General features: G+C 36.1%; 1 protein-coding gene and 1 pseudogene across 6 annotated transcripts in view; both read right to left on the reverse strand.

Annotated features, from left to right (window-relative positions):
* The window catches only part of ANKIB1 (ankyrin repeat and IBR domain containing 1), a 159,015-nt gene that overhangs the window by 23,450 nt on the left and 120,947 nt on the right, over window positions 1-14,618 (reverse strand). For all 6 annotated transcript variants that reach the window (XM_060020553.1, XM_060020550.1, XM_060020556.1 and 3 more), the window contains 3 exons: window positions 11,980-12,124; window positions 10,152-10,318; window positions 4,036-4,124 (listed from right to left, as the gene is read on the reverse strand). In XM_060020553.1, the coding sequence (XP_059876536.1) occupies window positions 4,036-4,124; window positions 10,152-10,318; window positions 11,980-12,124 (401 nt within the window). The remainder of the gene's footprint in view (window positions 1-4,035; window positions 4,125-10,151; window positions 10,319-11,979; window positions 12,125-14,618) is intronic.
* LOC132430657 (small ribosomal subunit protein eS6-like) lies at window positions 12,720-13,577 on the reverse strand (annotated as a pseudogene).

Genomic DNA, 14,618 nt, shown 5'->3' on the forward strand with positions numbered 1-14,618 from the left:
ATTTCATTCAATAACCATTACTGAGTATGTACTATGAAAAAAACTGGTCTTAAATTTTTATAAATTAACTATCATTTCACAGAAAATATAATCATTCCTGCTTCTTGCTCTGATAAGCTGCAATACAGGCAATTTCAGTACTGAAAAACAGTATTTCAATCTTTATATAGAATTAATTCTTTCAACTGAGCTCAGTATATTTTCTAATATTTTTCTGATCAATTAGATTTTGTCACTCCTTTTAAGTCTCATAACTCAAAGACTTTGGAAAACTAGGGATAAGGGAGAAAACGATCTCATGAATCTACAAGTTCGGTTGAAAATTCTTATGCCAAAGATATGTGACCATGACCCAAATTAATATGTGAACCCAATACAGCATTAAATCATACTTTTCTTTTTTGGAGTATTATTTTTGTATATTTAACAGTGATGTTCTACTTAAGTATTACAGTGGCCTATTATTGTTTGCTTTAAGCCTTACCCTAAATTTAATAAACTTAAAAGTGGCCATTAATAGTCTACTGGTTACCACCAAGTTTCACTGTGGTGATTACACATCAATACAGAGAGACAACTTTTTCTCAGCAATGGGGAATTTTCTCTGCAGTCTTGGCTTTGGTTCCCTTTGCAGTGGACCACTTGCGGGTGTCCTGGGTCTCTTGCCTCCTATCCAATTTTCTAAAGTTCCTCCATCTTTCTGAATTAAAATCCTATTTGGGACTCTTTGAGGACTATCTTCAGTTTTTACTTGAGGTCTCCCTATCTCTGGCCACCAGAGGTAACCACGTATACACTAGTTCTTCTATTTCTCTTCTCTCTTCATTATCAGGATCATTATCTTATGCAAGGACAATCTGTCACAGTCCCTCCAAAAATCTGTACTGATTAGCCAGGTCATTCTCCTCCTTCTTCTCTAATAAGACTTATTTGTGAATATGGAATGATTGATCCAATTTTACATTGGCAAGGGATAACTAAAAATAGTCACCCATTTCAAAATACTTGCTTTATATCTCAGATCACATACTTCTGGCCATTTTCTCCTCAAGAATTAAATACTATACTGTACTAATTACTTCTTGTGGTGCATTAACTCTTTTAGGCAACTGGTAAGTACACTAGATTAATAACTTAATAAAATGAAAAGTTATCTTCTTACTTCTCCTGTAAACACCTTTCCTCTCCCATCTGTATTGGCTGTCTTGTTCAAGCCCTTATGTTCTCTCACCTGGACATGTTGAAGTTGTCTCAGAAACAGCTTTCTTACCTAGTATCTCAATAGCCCCTAATTCATCATCCACACTTCCACCTGAATGATTTTTCTAAGCAAACATCTTCAGTTATCACTTTCCTACTCAAAACTTCTTTTTGGTGTTTCGGGGTAAAGTCAGACCTCCCAGCATTACATATAACCCCCACCCCTGCACATGCAGTCTCATCTCTCACTGCACCTTTGCACTGGTTGAACCGAATTATTTGCAGTCCTTGAATACGCCATGCTATTTCACAGCCCTACTTTACCATGAGCCTATAATGCCCTTCCTATTCTGGTCTGTGTGAAGAACATCTATCAGTTTTCAATACAAGGCTTATGTATCAATTATTTTATAAAGCTTTCCTTATCTCTCTCCTAGATGATCTCCTAACTAATCTGCTCCTTTGTCCCTCCCCTCCCTCACTATGTATCACAGGTATACTGTTCTCTCACACCACCTTTATACTTATTTTTCTGAGTTTTGTACATACCTGTCTCCAACTCTAAAATGTAAATTTCAAGAGCATAGAGGGCATCTTATTTCTGTACTCTAACATAAAACAGCACTAAATAAATGCTAAACACATAATGAAGATACTATTTAAAAGCAACAAGTTACTCCTAAGTTTTCTCAGCATTTTTTCTGAGCTGGAGACAAGCACTTCTAAAAGCCACTGGACATCTCCACACATATGTCCTGTAGGTACCTCAGGTGCAAAATGCCCACAACAAAATTCATTATTTTCCCCTGAAAATTACTCCTTTACCTGAATTTCCTAATTTCACCAATGACATCATGATCTACCTTGTGACCCAAACTAAAAATTCACCTTCCTACTTCTGACCTAACTCTCCTTTAGTCTACCCTTCCTAGTTATCAGTTATCTTGATAAAAGTATCTTTAACAATGCCACTTCCCTATTCAAAAAATGCATTCTATGGCTTATTCTGTTAATAGGAAAAATTCAGACAATTTGGCAAGAACCCTCACAATCTGGCAACACCTACCTTTCCAGCCTCATCTCTCACAAATGTCTCCCCTGGACCATAATTTTAAACTCCACAGAATGTATAAAGAAATGCAGGTAGGTGGGCAATAGCAAGCCATCTCTAATAGAAATATAGATGTTTCTAGGTGTCAGAAGCAGAAGAAAACAAAATCCAGTCGTCTTGTCATGTTTAAAGGTGTTGCAGGGTAATGGTATTAATCTCTTTATGAAACTCACACACATAGACATACCCATACACAGATAGGGCTAATGGGTGGGTATCCAGAGAGCAATGGCAAGCTCTACCTGGTATTCAAGAGAGAGATACAATGAACCTGGGGAACAAGAACAATCTATACAAATCTTTTTGATTTGGGAAGCAGGTACTCAAAAAATATTTGTTGACTGAATGATGAATGTTCAGGACAGAAATGATTAATCAGCCCTCACTAAAAAATATCCTAAAATTATCCACTTCCCTTTGCTCCCATTTAAAGGACATGAGCCTTCTCATCATGTGAAAGGGATCGCCCTCATTGTCAATGAATAAACTGGTATTCTGGTTTACCTAAGTAGTGTCTTTTCCATGGATCTGAATAACCCCGAGTCAGTGCACAAAATCGATCTTGTGAATATAAACTGCTGAGAATAATCTCTCGGGCAATGGTATATTGCCCAATATAATACAAGCCTTTAGGGACTCATGGCTGCCAGCCAGTCTCTCCCAGTGTCACTTCAGCTGCTGACATTACCTACCACATCTCTGCTTCTGTGGATATGCTGAAACCCAACTCATATCTTGCTGCTGTCAGGAAGATTCCTTAACATCCTCTGTCCCCAATCTGAGTTAGTTGTTTCTGTTTTTGTATTCTCATCTTTATCCAACTGTGTTAGTTAACATATGATACTGTAATTATCTGACTGCTTCCCTTCTAGCCTCTGTACTCTTTGAAGGCTGGCATCATCTTTATTATGTGCTTTGCTCATAATAAGTGTAGATGAAGTGTGTGAATTCTTAATCCTCATCTGCAATACTTCAAACTAACACTATTCTTTAAAATGTTAAAAACCACCAAATTAGTTTTCATTTATATTAATTTTATGACAGTTGTCATAAAATATTTACTTCAGGAGGTGAGAAATTATGGCAAAGCAGATATATTTACTTGTCAAACATGGGAATTGCTATTAGGAAGGCTAATTCAAACCCATTCTGTTTCCCCTGTGTCACTCAATCCAATCTGTTAGCTTCCTATCTGTACAATGGGACAACCAGCATCAATCTCATAGCATTTGTGTGAGGATTAACAGAAGTAATATATTTATAGACATCTCAGTAAAAATCAGTTATAGACATGGCATTTAATGTAAGTAAATCTACAGAACCACATAAGCAAGAAATTAACTTGCCTTATCCTCCACTGTAAGTTTCCAAGGAAATAAGAAGCTTCCTCTCAGTACAGATCATACATTTCTTCTCATGAAGTACAGAAAAGCTAGTTAGCCCACCCCAGGATAAAAGGGAAGGACTATAGGAGCAGAACTTAAATGTGACCCCTGTTTACCCTGGAGTCCTAATAAGTCCATTAGAAACATGGAACCTGTCTATGCTTTCCCCCCCTGGGATCTCCAAAAGGATGTTGGTTAGAGGGGTTAAAAAGGCGGGCTCTCGCATTACCAAACTTGAAAACTTAAAACTTCATTTTTAAATGAAGACTCTAAGAGATAAAACCATGTTATCTTTTGAATGCTATTATAAAATATGTAGCTATCTAAAATTCCTCTTACGTTCTTCTGGTTTCATTTCAGTTATTTTTTGTAGCCAATTTTTCCATGTTTGGCAGTCACAAGGCTCATGGGCTTCACCAAGGCACTCCCTAAAGAGGAAAACGTGGAAAAGGCAATTTAAAAGTATCCTTCATCAACATCAAGGTAAAAGCACAGGTGGGAAGTACTGTTCCAAATGTAAAGTTGAGAACACTGAGGCACAGTGACTACTGAGAGATGAAGCATTTCAATAGAGGAACTGGAAGCATGATTCTAAAGCTCAATACCACTAGGACAGATTTTCTTTCATCAGTACATTTATTCACACACTTTAAAAAGTTCCAAATAGATTACCTAATATTTATAATTTAGCCTCTCATGCCTTAAGAGCTGTAAAGTATTTTTTATCAATTGGGTTCTGTCTCACTAATAGTTTAAATTCTTGCAATTCAATGGGTGTTCCCCTGCCCAGCAGCATTGCCATTACTCAGGAGCTTGTTAAACATGCAGAAGAGCAGGCCCCATGAGACCTACTGATTAGAATCTGCATTTTATCAAAATCACCATATGACCCTTCTGCATTTTAAAGTTTGGGAAGTACTATTTTACATCACATTCTTGTCATTACTTTTACCTCTGAATCCCCAAGTAACAGCAAGGGCAATCTAACTTACTTTCAAGTTTGATAAATTCCAATTTTCTGTCTTATTGGAATTTGGCAAATTTTTATTTAAATAATTAAAACTGTAGCAATTTATTATTTGTAACTTAATTATATATTCTTTCTATAGGTATATAAAAGTCAAACATTAAGGACTTCCCTGGGGGTCCACTGGCTAAGACTCTGTGCTCCCAATGCAGGGGGCCCAGGTTTGATCCCTGGTCAGGGAACTAGATCCCACATGCCACAGCTAAAAGATCCCTCATGCCGCAACTACAGATCCTGCATGCTGCAACTAAGACGCAGCACAGCCAAATAAATAAATAATAAATAAAATTTAAAAAGTCAAACAAAAATGACTTAGAGCCTTTACGAATTATTTAATTCAATATGACATTATATTCTGTAGCACAAAGTTAATCATTCTTAATAACAAAATGTCATTTTGGGCAAAGAAAAACCCAATCTATGGGTGCCATCATCATCACCAGTCTCATTTTAAACAAAGATCTTTTCTTTTTCTTAATTTTTTTTTTTCTTGGCCAAGAGGCGTGTAGGATCTTAGTTCCCTGACCAGGGATGGAACCTGCGCCCCTTACGGTGGAAGCACAGTGTTTTGTTTTGGTTTTTTTTTTACATCTTTATTGGAGTATAATTGCTTTACAATGGTGTGTTAGTTTCTGCTTTAGAACAAAGTGAATCAGTTATACATATACATATGTTCCCATATCTCTTCCCTCTTGCGTCTCCCTCCCTGCTACCCTCCCTATCCCACCCCTCTAGGTGGTCACAAAGCACCGAGCTGATCTCCCTGGGCTATGCGGCTGCTTCCCACTAGCTATCTAGTTTACGTTTGGTAGTGTATATATGTCCATGCCACTCTCTCGCTTTGTCACAGCTTACCCTTCCCCCTCCCCATATCCTCAAGTCCATTCTCTAGTAGGTCTGTGTCTTTATTCCTGTCTTACCCCTAAGTTCTTCATGACATTTTTTTTTCTTAAATTCCATATATATGTGTTAGCATACGGTATTTGTCTTTCTCTTTCTGACTTACTTCACTCTGTATGACAGACTCTAGGTCCATCCACCTCATTACAAATAGCTCAATTTCGTTTCTTTTTATGGCTGAGTAATATTCCATTGTATATATGTGCCACATCTTCTTTATCCATTCATCCGATGATGGACACTTAGCACAGCGTTTTAACCAATGGATCGCCAGGGAAGTCCCTAAACAAAGATCTTGTTTACAAAGTTTAAGTTAAGAAGACATGCCAACTGACAGGTAGAGTCTTAACTAACTATGAGGTAACATTTCACTATATTAAGAATGTATCAATTCTACTTCATACCCATTAGGATGGCTACTATTTTTGAAAAACAACAGAAAATAACAAGTGCTGGGAAGGATGTGGAAAAACTGGAACCCTTGAGCACGGCTGGTAGGAATGTAAAATGATGCAGCTGTTATGAAAAACACTTTGGTAGTTCCTCAAATAGTTTCAACAGAACTGAAAACAAGGACTCAAACTTTTACACCAATGCTCATAACAGTATTCACAACAGCCAAAAGATGGCAACAACTCAACTGTTCACTGACATATGAATGGATAAACAAAATGTGCTATATACACTCAATGGAATATTAGCCATAAAAAGCAATGAACTTCTGATACATGCTATAACATGTAACGAATTTTGAAGACATTATGCTAAGTGAGATAAGCCAGACACCAAAGGACAAATATTGTATAACTCCACTTATATTAAATATCTAGAATAGGGAAATTCATAGAGACAAAGTAGAATAATGATTACCAGGAGCTGGGGTCGGGGAGGGAGGATGGGGAGCTATTGCTTAAATAGTTGTGGAGTTTTTATTTGGGATGATAAAAATGTTCTAAAATGGATAGGGGTGATGGTTGCACAACACTGTTAATGTACTTAATGCCATTGAATTGTATACCTAAAAAAATCACTAAATACCTGGAAAGAATAACTTAATTTTCTTAAATTTCTGACTTATTACCAAATCTGGCATTTGGGAAACCTTTTCCATAACTGTGGTTTTATACAGCTCCTTAGTAACTTAGTGATAATTTAATAGACATTAATAAAATATTGCATTGATTAAAAGTAGAAGTAGATAGTATCTACAAAGTAGATCTTTCAAAGTAGATCTTTGAAAACTAACACATCAGAGAAAATAAGCCTCAACTTCTCCAAAGTACAGTACAGTGATGACAATGCTATCAGATGTAATAGGTGACTGATAATCTGGATTATGCCATGTGTAGGAAGACAGAGTATTCTGACAGAAATAATGAAGATACTGGAATGTTCTACAGATACTGGAAAACTAATTTCCTGAAGAAAGCTTTAACCAAGACACCAATGACTGGTAGCAAATACTCTGACAGACAAACTGTAATTACACAGGATAGTGGGAAAAAGCATTCTAGGTTCAGTTATTAAGGGCACAGAACTTGTTGGTGAACAAGTTATAATAGAAGGGGTTATCCTGTGGTGGGAAGGAAAATGCCTACTCCTACCTTCCCTCCCAACAATGAATATATTCAGTTATATCCAAGCAGACATCTCTTGGGGATAGCTCTCAACTGATTCTGTCACACGTAGTTCTTAAAAAGAAGAAACTGTTATTGGCATTTCTTGTGGTTTTTGCAATCATTTTTAGAAAATATTTTTGAACTTTGGGGGGAAAGAAAGAAGAAAACCCTGAATCACATGCTTTTATTTTATAAAGATCTCTCTTGCAAAGCTTCTTTTTGCATGAAGCAGACTTTCTTTCTCTTTGAAACACTAGATAAGTAAGGGCAGCAGAATTCTACTTAGAATTTCCTTTTTTTCTTAGAATTTCTGACTATAGGCAAAGCTTTTATACTATATGAATACAAGTAGGAAGCTATGTAAAAACAAAAATTGCAAATTAATGCTTAGAGAGGTGAAGCAATGTAAAAATCCTAGAATATACATATATCATATACCTACATATATCAATCCTATAGCTTAATGAATTTCAAAAATGAAAGGTAATAAAGTTAAGTTCTGAATTGCTATGTCAGAAAATAATGATACTATTTGCTAAGTTATCTACCACCCTTATAATAGCAGAAGGAGTAAATAATTACCAAATGTGATCTTAAATCCGTGTGGTCATCCACAGATCCCTTAAACTGGGATAAAATTCCAAGTAGGGCCTGTGATCTTGGCATATAGTTTCCAATGGATACTGAGTATAACCAGCCTGATATTTTGGGGTGTGAGAAAGAGTAGCTGACATATTTTCTCCAAACACTAGACTAGAAAGGTACAGTTTATAGCATCATATATGTTTATTGGCATATATAGCTTTTAGAATCTAATCTACCTTGGTAGGTTTTTCCATTAGTTTCCGTATTTTCAGTCAAACCAAACTTACTACTTGCAGCATACAAAGAGAGGTGGGGAAGAATACAAGAAAGTAAAAGCTAATCTACAGTGAAAACTAATAAAAGCTAGGCCACAGAGTTTAAGAAGACAATGCCAATCACAGATTTTTCTTTTCCTTTCAAAATTTTATTATCCTCAGATGTTAGCAAATGTTATCATCTTCTTAATCTTCTATACATTTTACTAATCTATGTTTTCCATTTTTGTAGCCTCTCCACCAATCCTCTTAATCAGCTTTTTTCATCCAGGGGTGCTTACCTGAACCAGAGGGCTCAGAAAATGATTTTCTGAAGGATAGTACATAATTAGTACTATTCTAGATGGGGTGCTTTAGGGCACTAGAGCTTAAGTTTCTCAAGAAACTAACTTCAAAGAAGAAGCTCCTTTATTTTCTTCTTTTAATATTCTTACTAATAAAGTAGATTCATATTAATCTAAGGACAATTTATATGCAAACAAGTAAGCTTGTGTGTATTCAATAACTCACTTCTCATTTCTGTTGCTGGATCCTTATCTCTTCTGGTGGGATAGTGAGGTAGAATTAGGACTCAACCATCAAACAGTAAAACATGTAAAACTAAAAATTAGGAATTTGCTTTTTAAATGTTTTGAAAAATTATCTTAAGGCATGTGGATATAATCTATTATTCAGTATTTTGTTGCTATTTTACTTGCTGAACCTGATTTAGCCATGAAAGTAGTAAATGTGGTTTTCCTTTCATTAATCACTATATTCAAGCACTTAGCCAGAAGCCTCGCAAGCTTTTTCTGTAAAGGGCCAGATAGTAAATATCTTGGGTTTTGCAAGCCATATGGTCTCTGTCACAACTACTCGATGCTGTCATAGCCTGAAAGCAGCCACAGACAATAGGTAAACAAACTGGCAATGAGTGGGTGTGGCTGTGTTCTAATAAAACTTTATTTTTAAAAATTGGTGCAGACACTACTTTGCTGACACCTGACCTAGAATTCAGTGCTATATATAGCTTGGCAGTTCAAGAAATATTTTTAGCTAATGATAATGATGATGGGGTTAAGAAATAGACCTTTCACGGTAGGGATATTTCCATAACTGCCTTTTTACTATCTAGCAGTGCTACAGTTTGATTTTGGTTTCTGATAAGCATACAAGTAAAGATTAGAGTTTTATATCTACCTCAAGTACAATATTTCCTTGCATATGTGATAAATCTGGAAATGAGCAAAAAGCATAACAAATACTATTTCTTCTTCTGATCACTTAATTAACTAAAACTAAAACAGTTATAATTGAATAAAGTATAACGCGGATGTCAGACAAACATACAGTCAAGAGACTATACATAGTTACATGGCCTATTCATTACTGATTTATCATCAGTTCATACATACTAATTATTTATCAGGCACTAGAAATTAAATAAAACATAAGACACAAACTGGTTCTTAACTGGTACTGTGCATTAGAATCACATAAGAGCTTTTTTTTTTTTTTTGAAGCCCCACTCCAAAATCCACTAAATCAAAATATCTCTTGTCGGGGTCTAGAATGAAAATTGGGAAAAGCTGTCTTAATACTAAATTCTGGGCATGCCTGGTTAAGAATCACTGCTAGAGACTTCTACTTTAAGAAACGATGTTAAACTCTAAACATTTTCTAATCTATGGTGAGTAATTTGGTATTAAAGTTCAAGTGCATGGGCTCTAGCACCAGAGCTGGGCTTTAATTCCATTTCTGCCAATTCCTAGCTGCATAACCCTGGGCAACTCCTCTGTGCCTAAATTTCCGTATCTGTAAAACGGGTATAATAATATCACTCCGTTCATAGCATTGTTAGGAGAATTCAATATTTGAAAATATGTGGCAAGGTGGCTGGCACACATCAAGCACACAATAAATGTAAACTACCACCACTCTTTACATATTTTTTAATGAATAAGAATGACATCAAAAATACTACAATTTAAAGGCCTGATTCAAAGTATAAAGTCTCTTTAAAAACTGTCAGAAAGGTGATTAGGCTATTCCAACTTGTCTTTTACTGACCAGCAGAAGAGATGTCCTTTTCCACAGTCCACAGCAGGGGCTCTGAGCAAGGGGAAGCTGAGTGTATCAGACCCAGATGTGTTTGACCCTTGTTTTGTTAGTCTGACTGCTCTTTCACAGCCTGGAGTAGGACACCATTTAATGGCAGGGTTATTTTCAACAAAGGCCTGTTTAAACAGCAATAACAAAACATAACAAAACATTTTAACTCTCAATTCTAATAGGGAGTGTACCCCATACGTCAATTTACTTTAAAGCAAAAACAGAGTGAAATAAAAAAACAAAGCATAGTCAGTCTCAAGAAACACTTAAAATAGTATTGGGATATATAAAATAAGAAGGAAAAATGTGGCAATTACCTTAGTAATGACATGACTTTTAAAATTTATGTTTTCTTTAATCTAAAAACCAAGTAGATGATGATAGAGTAAAAATGCTGTAATTTAAATACAGAAAATGTGTAATTTAAAAATGTTTGCTCATACAATGTGCCACTTTTCTGATGAAAAATAATTTTTATAAATAGAATCTTGTGATTATTAGTTGCATCAGAACAGTAAATTTCTAAATGGTACTCTAATAATACATAAAAATCAATATTATAAACATAGAATTACCATATGATCCAGCAATTCCACTTCTGCATATATACCCCAAATAATTAAAAGCAGGAACTGGGATAGATATTTGTACACCCATGTTCATAGCAGCATTATTCACAGCAGTCAAAAGGCAGAAACAACCCAAATATCCATGGATGAATGAATGCATAAACAAAATGTGGTATATACATTATTGGACTATTATTCAACCTTAAAAAGAAAGGAAATTTTGATACATGCTACAACATGAATGAACCTTGAAGACATTATGCTAAGTGCAATAAACCAGACACATAAGGATAAATATTGTGTGATTCCACTTATATAAGATGCCTAGAATAGTGGAAGACATAGAGACAGAAAGCACAACAGTGGTTACCAGGGGCTGTGGGAAGAGGGAATGGGAAGTTAGCGTTCAATGGGAACAGAGTTTCAGTTTGGGATGATGAAAAAACTTCTAGACATGGAGAGTGGTGATGGTTGCACAACAAAGTAAAAGTACTTAGTTCACTTAAAACTAGTTATAATGGTAAAGTTTATGTGTATTTTGCCACAATAATAAAAAAAAGAAAAATGTAAAAAAAAAGTCAATATTAAGATGCTTTCTATGTTAAAGAAACAGTAGGACTTCTTTTTTAAAAGTCCATGTATTAGGGATTAGACCATAAAAAAATCTGAACAAGACAGTTAAAATGTAACTTTTAAATCACACAAAGGTTTGCGTACACTTCTGAATAACTCCTGAGTGAAAAAGAAGATGGGGAAAAAAAGATGAAATAAACATTATAATTTGTTTTATGAAACTATTACTTGAAATTAAAAAATCCATAAATTTCCAAGTTGATAATCTTTATTTCTAAATATTTACACTGAGGAGTAAAAATATGCCTTCTGGAAAATTTAAAATAGTTACTATTTACTTTGAACGTTATCTTGATCAATCAGTTATAAAAGTTCAACATGCAAATCAATGAATAGTTTGGAGCGATAGTTTTATTTTTTTTGTAAACTACTATTATGGCTTTTTGCTTTTACTTCTATCATGATTATAAAATAATGCTTTAGTTTAAAACTATAATTTAGGCCACCATTCCTTTATGCAGTTTTTCTGACAAAGTCAGAGTCCATTACTTTGTTTTCAAAAATAAAACAAAAAAATTAAAATCTGTTATATAGGTTTAATAAAATTTATATTTTGGAAATCACACAGATAATTGGCAGCATACCTTAATATCAAACTGTAGGTATCGTTTGTCCATCTCCTTAGAAACTACGCTTTCTATGATATCCACAGGAACAAGTTGGAAGCAATCATATGCAGGGCAGAAAATGTTGTGAGCTTCACCTTCTTGAATTTTCAGATTCAAAAACCTATTAAAATTATCAATGGATAGAAAAAAGGCAAGGATATAATTTGCACATTTTAAGAATTTTTTCTTGATGCTGAATTTTCTGTTAGAGTATAATTAAAATATACCAATGAACAAACTGTGCAATATCAATTGTAATACATTAATTCATATAATTCACAAACACTGAACACTTATTACCTGCCCAACCATTCATTATATATGTATGAATATTTATATACAGATCTATGTTTTATAATTTCTTTAACTTTGTTTGCTTTATCCTCTTTAAAAATTTGAAACAATATATTTAACATTAAAAATAGAAATAAGTGGTTTAGAAAGGTCATATTCAATTCTCAATATTCTACACCTTTAAATTAAAGAGAGCAATGGTACAGAATTAAACCATAGATAATTCAAGAGATTTTTGAGGTGGCATTGGAATACAGCATAACTTTTTGAAGAAAAGGTTTTCTGCTTATATTTCATTTAGACAAATATTAAAATGAGTTTCATGTCCTATTCTAGGCACACTAGTTGAGGTAGTACAGAAAAGACATCCTGGAAAGTGGCAGGAATCTAGCCCAAGGTGAATTAAGTAGTTAACAGCAAGATTTTTTTTTTTTTGATGTCTGATCGTATTTATTTGTTACTCTAAGAACATCTCATTTTTGACTGGACTCAGACTTAGAAGTAGAAGCTCTCAGAGAGGACAGCCTCCGTCTCTTGGCAATCTGTTCCTGGCGTTTTTCTTTGGCCTCCTTCATTCTCTTGGCCAAAAGTTTAGTATATTCTGCAGCCTCTTCCTTATTTTTCTTAGTACGCTGTTTCTTCAGAGCAATTTGCCGACGTTTGTGTTACAGAACACGTGGAGTAACAAGACGCTGAATCTTGGGTGCTTTGGTCCTAGGTTTCTTACCTTCTTTGTTTAGGGGCTTTCTCACAACATACTGGCGGACATGATCTTCTTTAGAGAGATTGAAAAGTTTGCGGATTCTGCTAGCTCTTTTGGGCCCCAGGCGATGAGGCACAGTAGTATCAGTGAGTCCAGGAATATCCTTCTCCCCTTTTTTACAATGACCAAATTGAGAACGCTCAGATTGGCATCCACAATGCAGCCCCGCACAGATTTGCGCTTTCTTTCTCCAGTCCTCCTTGGTCTGTAACAGGAATGCCCCTTACTCAGTAGCAGGCAGACTCGGCCATGGGTCAAGACACCCTGCTTCATGGGGAAACCCTGTTTGTCGTTCCCACCACTGATTCGGACCACATAACCCTTCCATTCTTCAGCCAGAGCGTCAGCACCAACTTCTGTGGCCATACACTTCTCATAAAAGGTTCGAAGTTTTCGTTCATCGTCCACTTCAATGAGTTTCTGGCAGCCAGTGGCCGGGAAAGAGATGTTCAGCTTCATTCTGAAGCTGCCGACCGCCTCCGAGGCGCCACGAGAAAGAGCAACAGCAAGATTTTATATTAGAGAGTTCCAGGTCTGCCACCAACAAGTTATATGACCTTAAGCAATTCATTTAACTGTTCTGGGCCTCAATTTCGCTATATGTAAAATGGAGATAACAATATGTACTTCTCAGGGTTGTTATACAGATTATATGATATAATGTATGTGAAATATTTACATGGTGCCTGGCACAGAAAAAAGAATTCATAAATTTTAGTGAGGGTTTTATCATTAATATTTCCCATGGAAAAAGAAGAAATAAACTTTAAAAAAATTTTTTATTTATTTATTTTTGGCTGCGTTGGGTCTTTGTTGCCGTGTGTGGGTTTCCTTTAGTTGCGGTGAGTGGGGGCTACTCGTTGTTGTGGTGCACGGAATTCTCATTGTGGTGGCTTCTCTTGTTGCTGAGCATGGGCTCTAGGTGTGCGGGCTTCAGTAGTTGTGGCATGCGGGCCCAGCAGCTGTGGCTCGCAGGCTCTAGAGCGCAGGCTCAGTAGTTGTGGTGCACAGGCTTAGTTGCTCCATGGCATGTCGGAACTTCCTGGGCCTGGGCTCAAACCCATGTCCCCTGCATTGGTAGGCGGATTCTTAACCACTGCGCCACCAGGGAAGCCCTGAAGAAACAAACTTTTTTTTTTTTTTTTTTTTTTTGCAGTACGTGGGCCTCTCACTGTTGTGGCCTCTCCCGTTGCGGAGCACAGGCTCGGGACGCACAGGCTCAGCGGCCATGGCTCATGGGCCTAGCCGCTCCGCGGCATGTGGGATCTTCCCGGACCAGGGCACGAACTCGTGTCCCCTGCATCGGCAGGCGGACTCTCAACAACTGCACCACCAGGGAAGCCCGAAACAAACTTTTGAAGTGTGAATTTCCCTTGCCTGAGGAGACATATCCAAAAAAATATTACTAAGAATGATGTCAAAGAGCTTACTGCCTATGTTTTCTTGTAGAAGTTTGTGGTTTCAGGTCTTGCATTTAAGTCTTTAATCCATTTTGAATATATTTTTGTGCATGGTGTGAGAGAGAGTAGTCCAACTTGATTCTTTGTATGTGGCCGTC

Source organism: Delphinus delphis, chromosome 9, assembly GCF_949987515.2.
Source record: "Delphinus delphis chromosome 9, mDelDel1.2, whole genome shotgun sequence".
Lineage (NCBI taxonomy): Eukaryota > Metazoa > Chordata > Mammalia > Artiodactyla > Delphinidae > Delphinus > Delphinus delphis.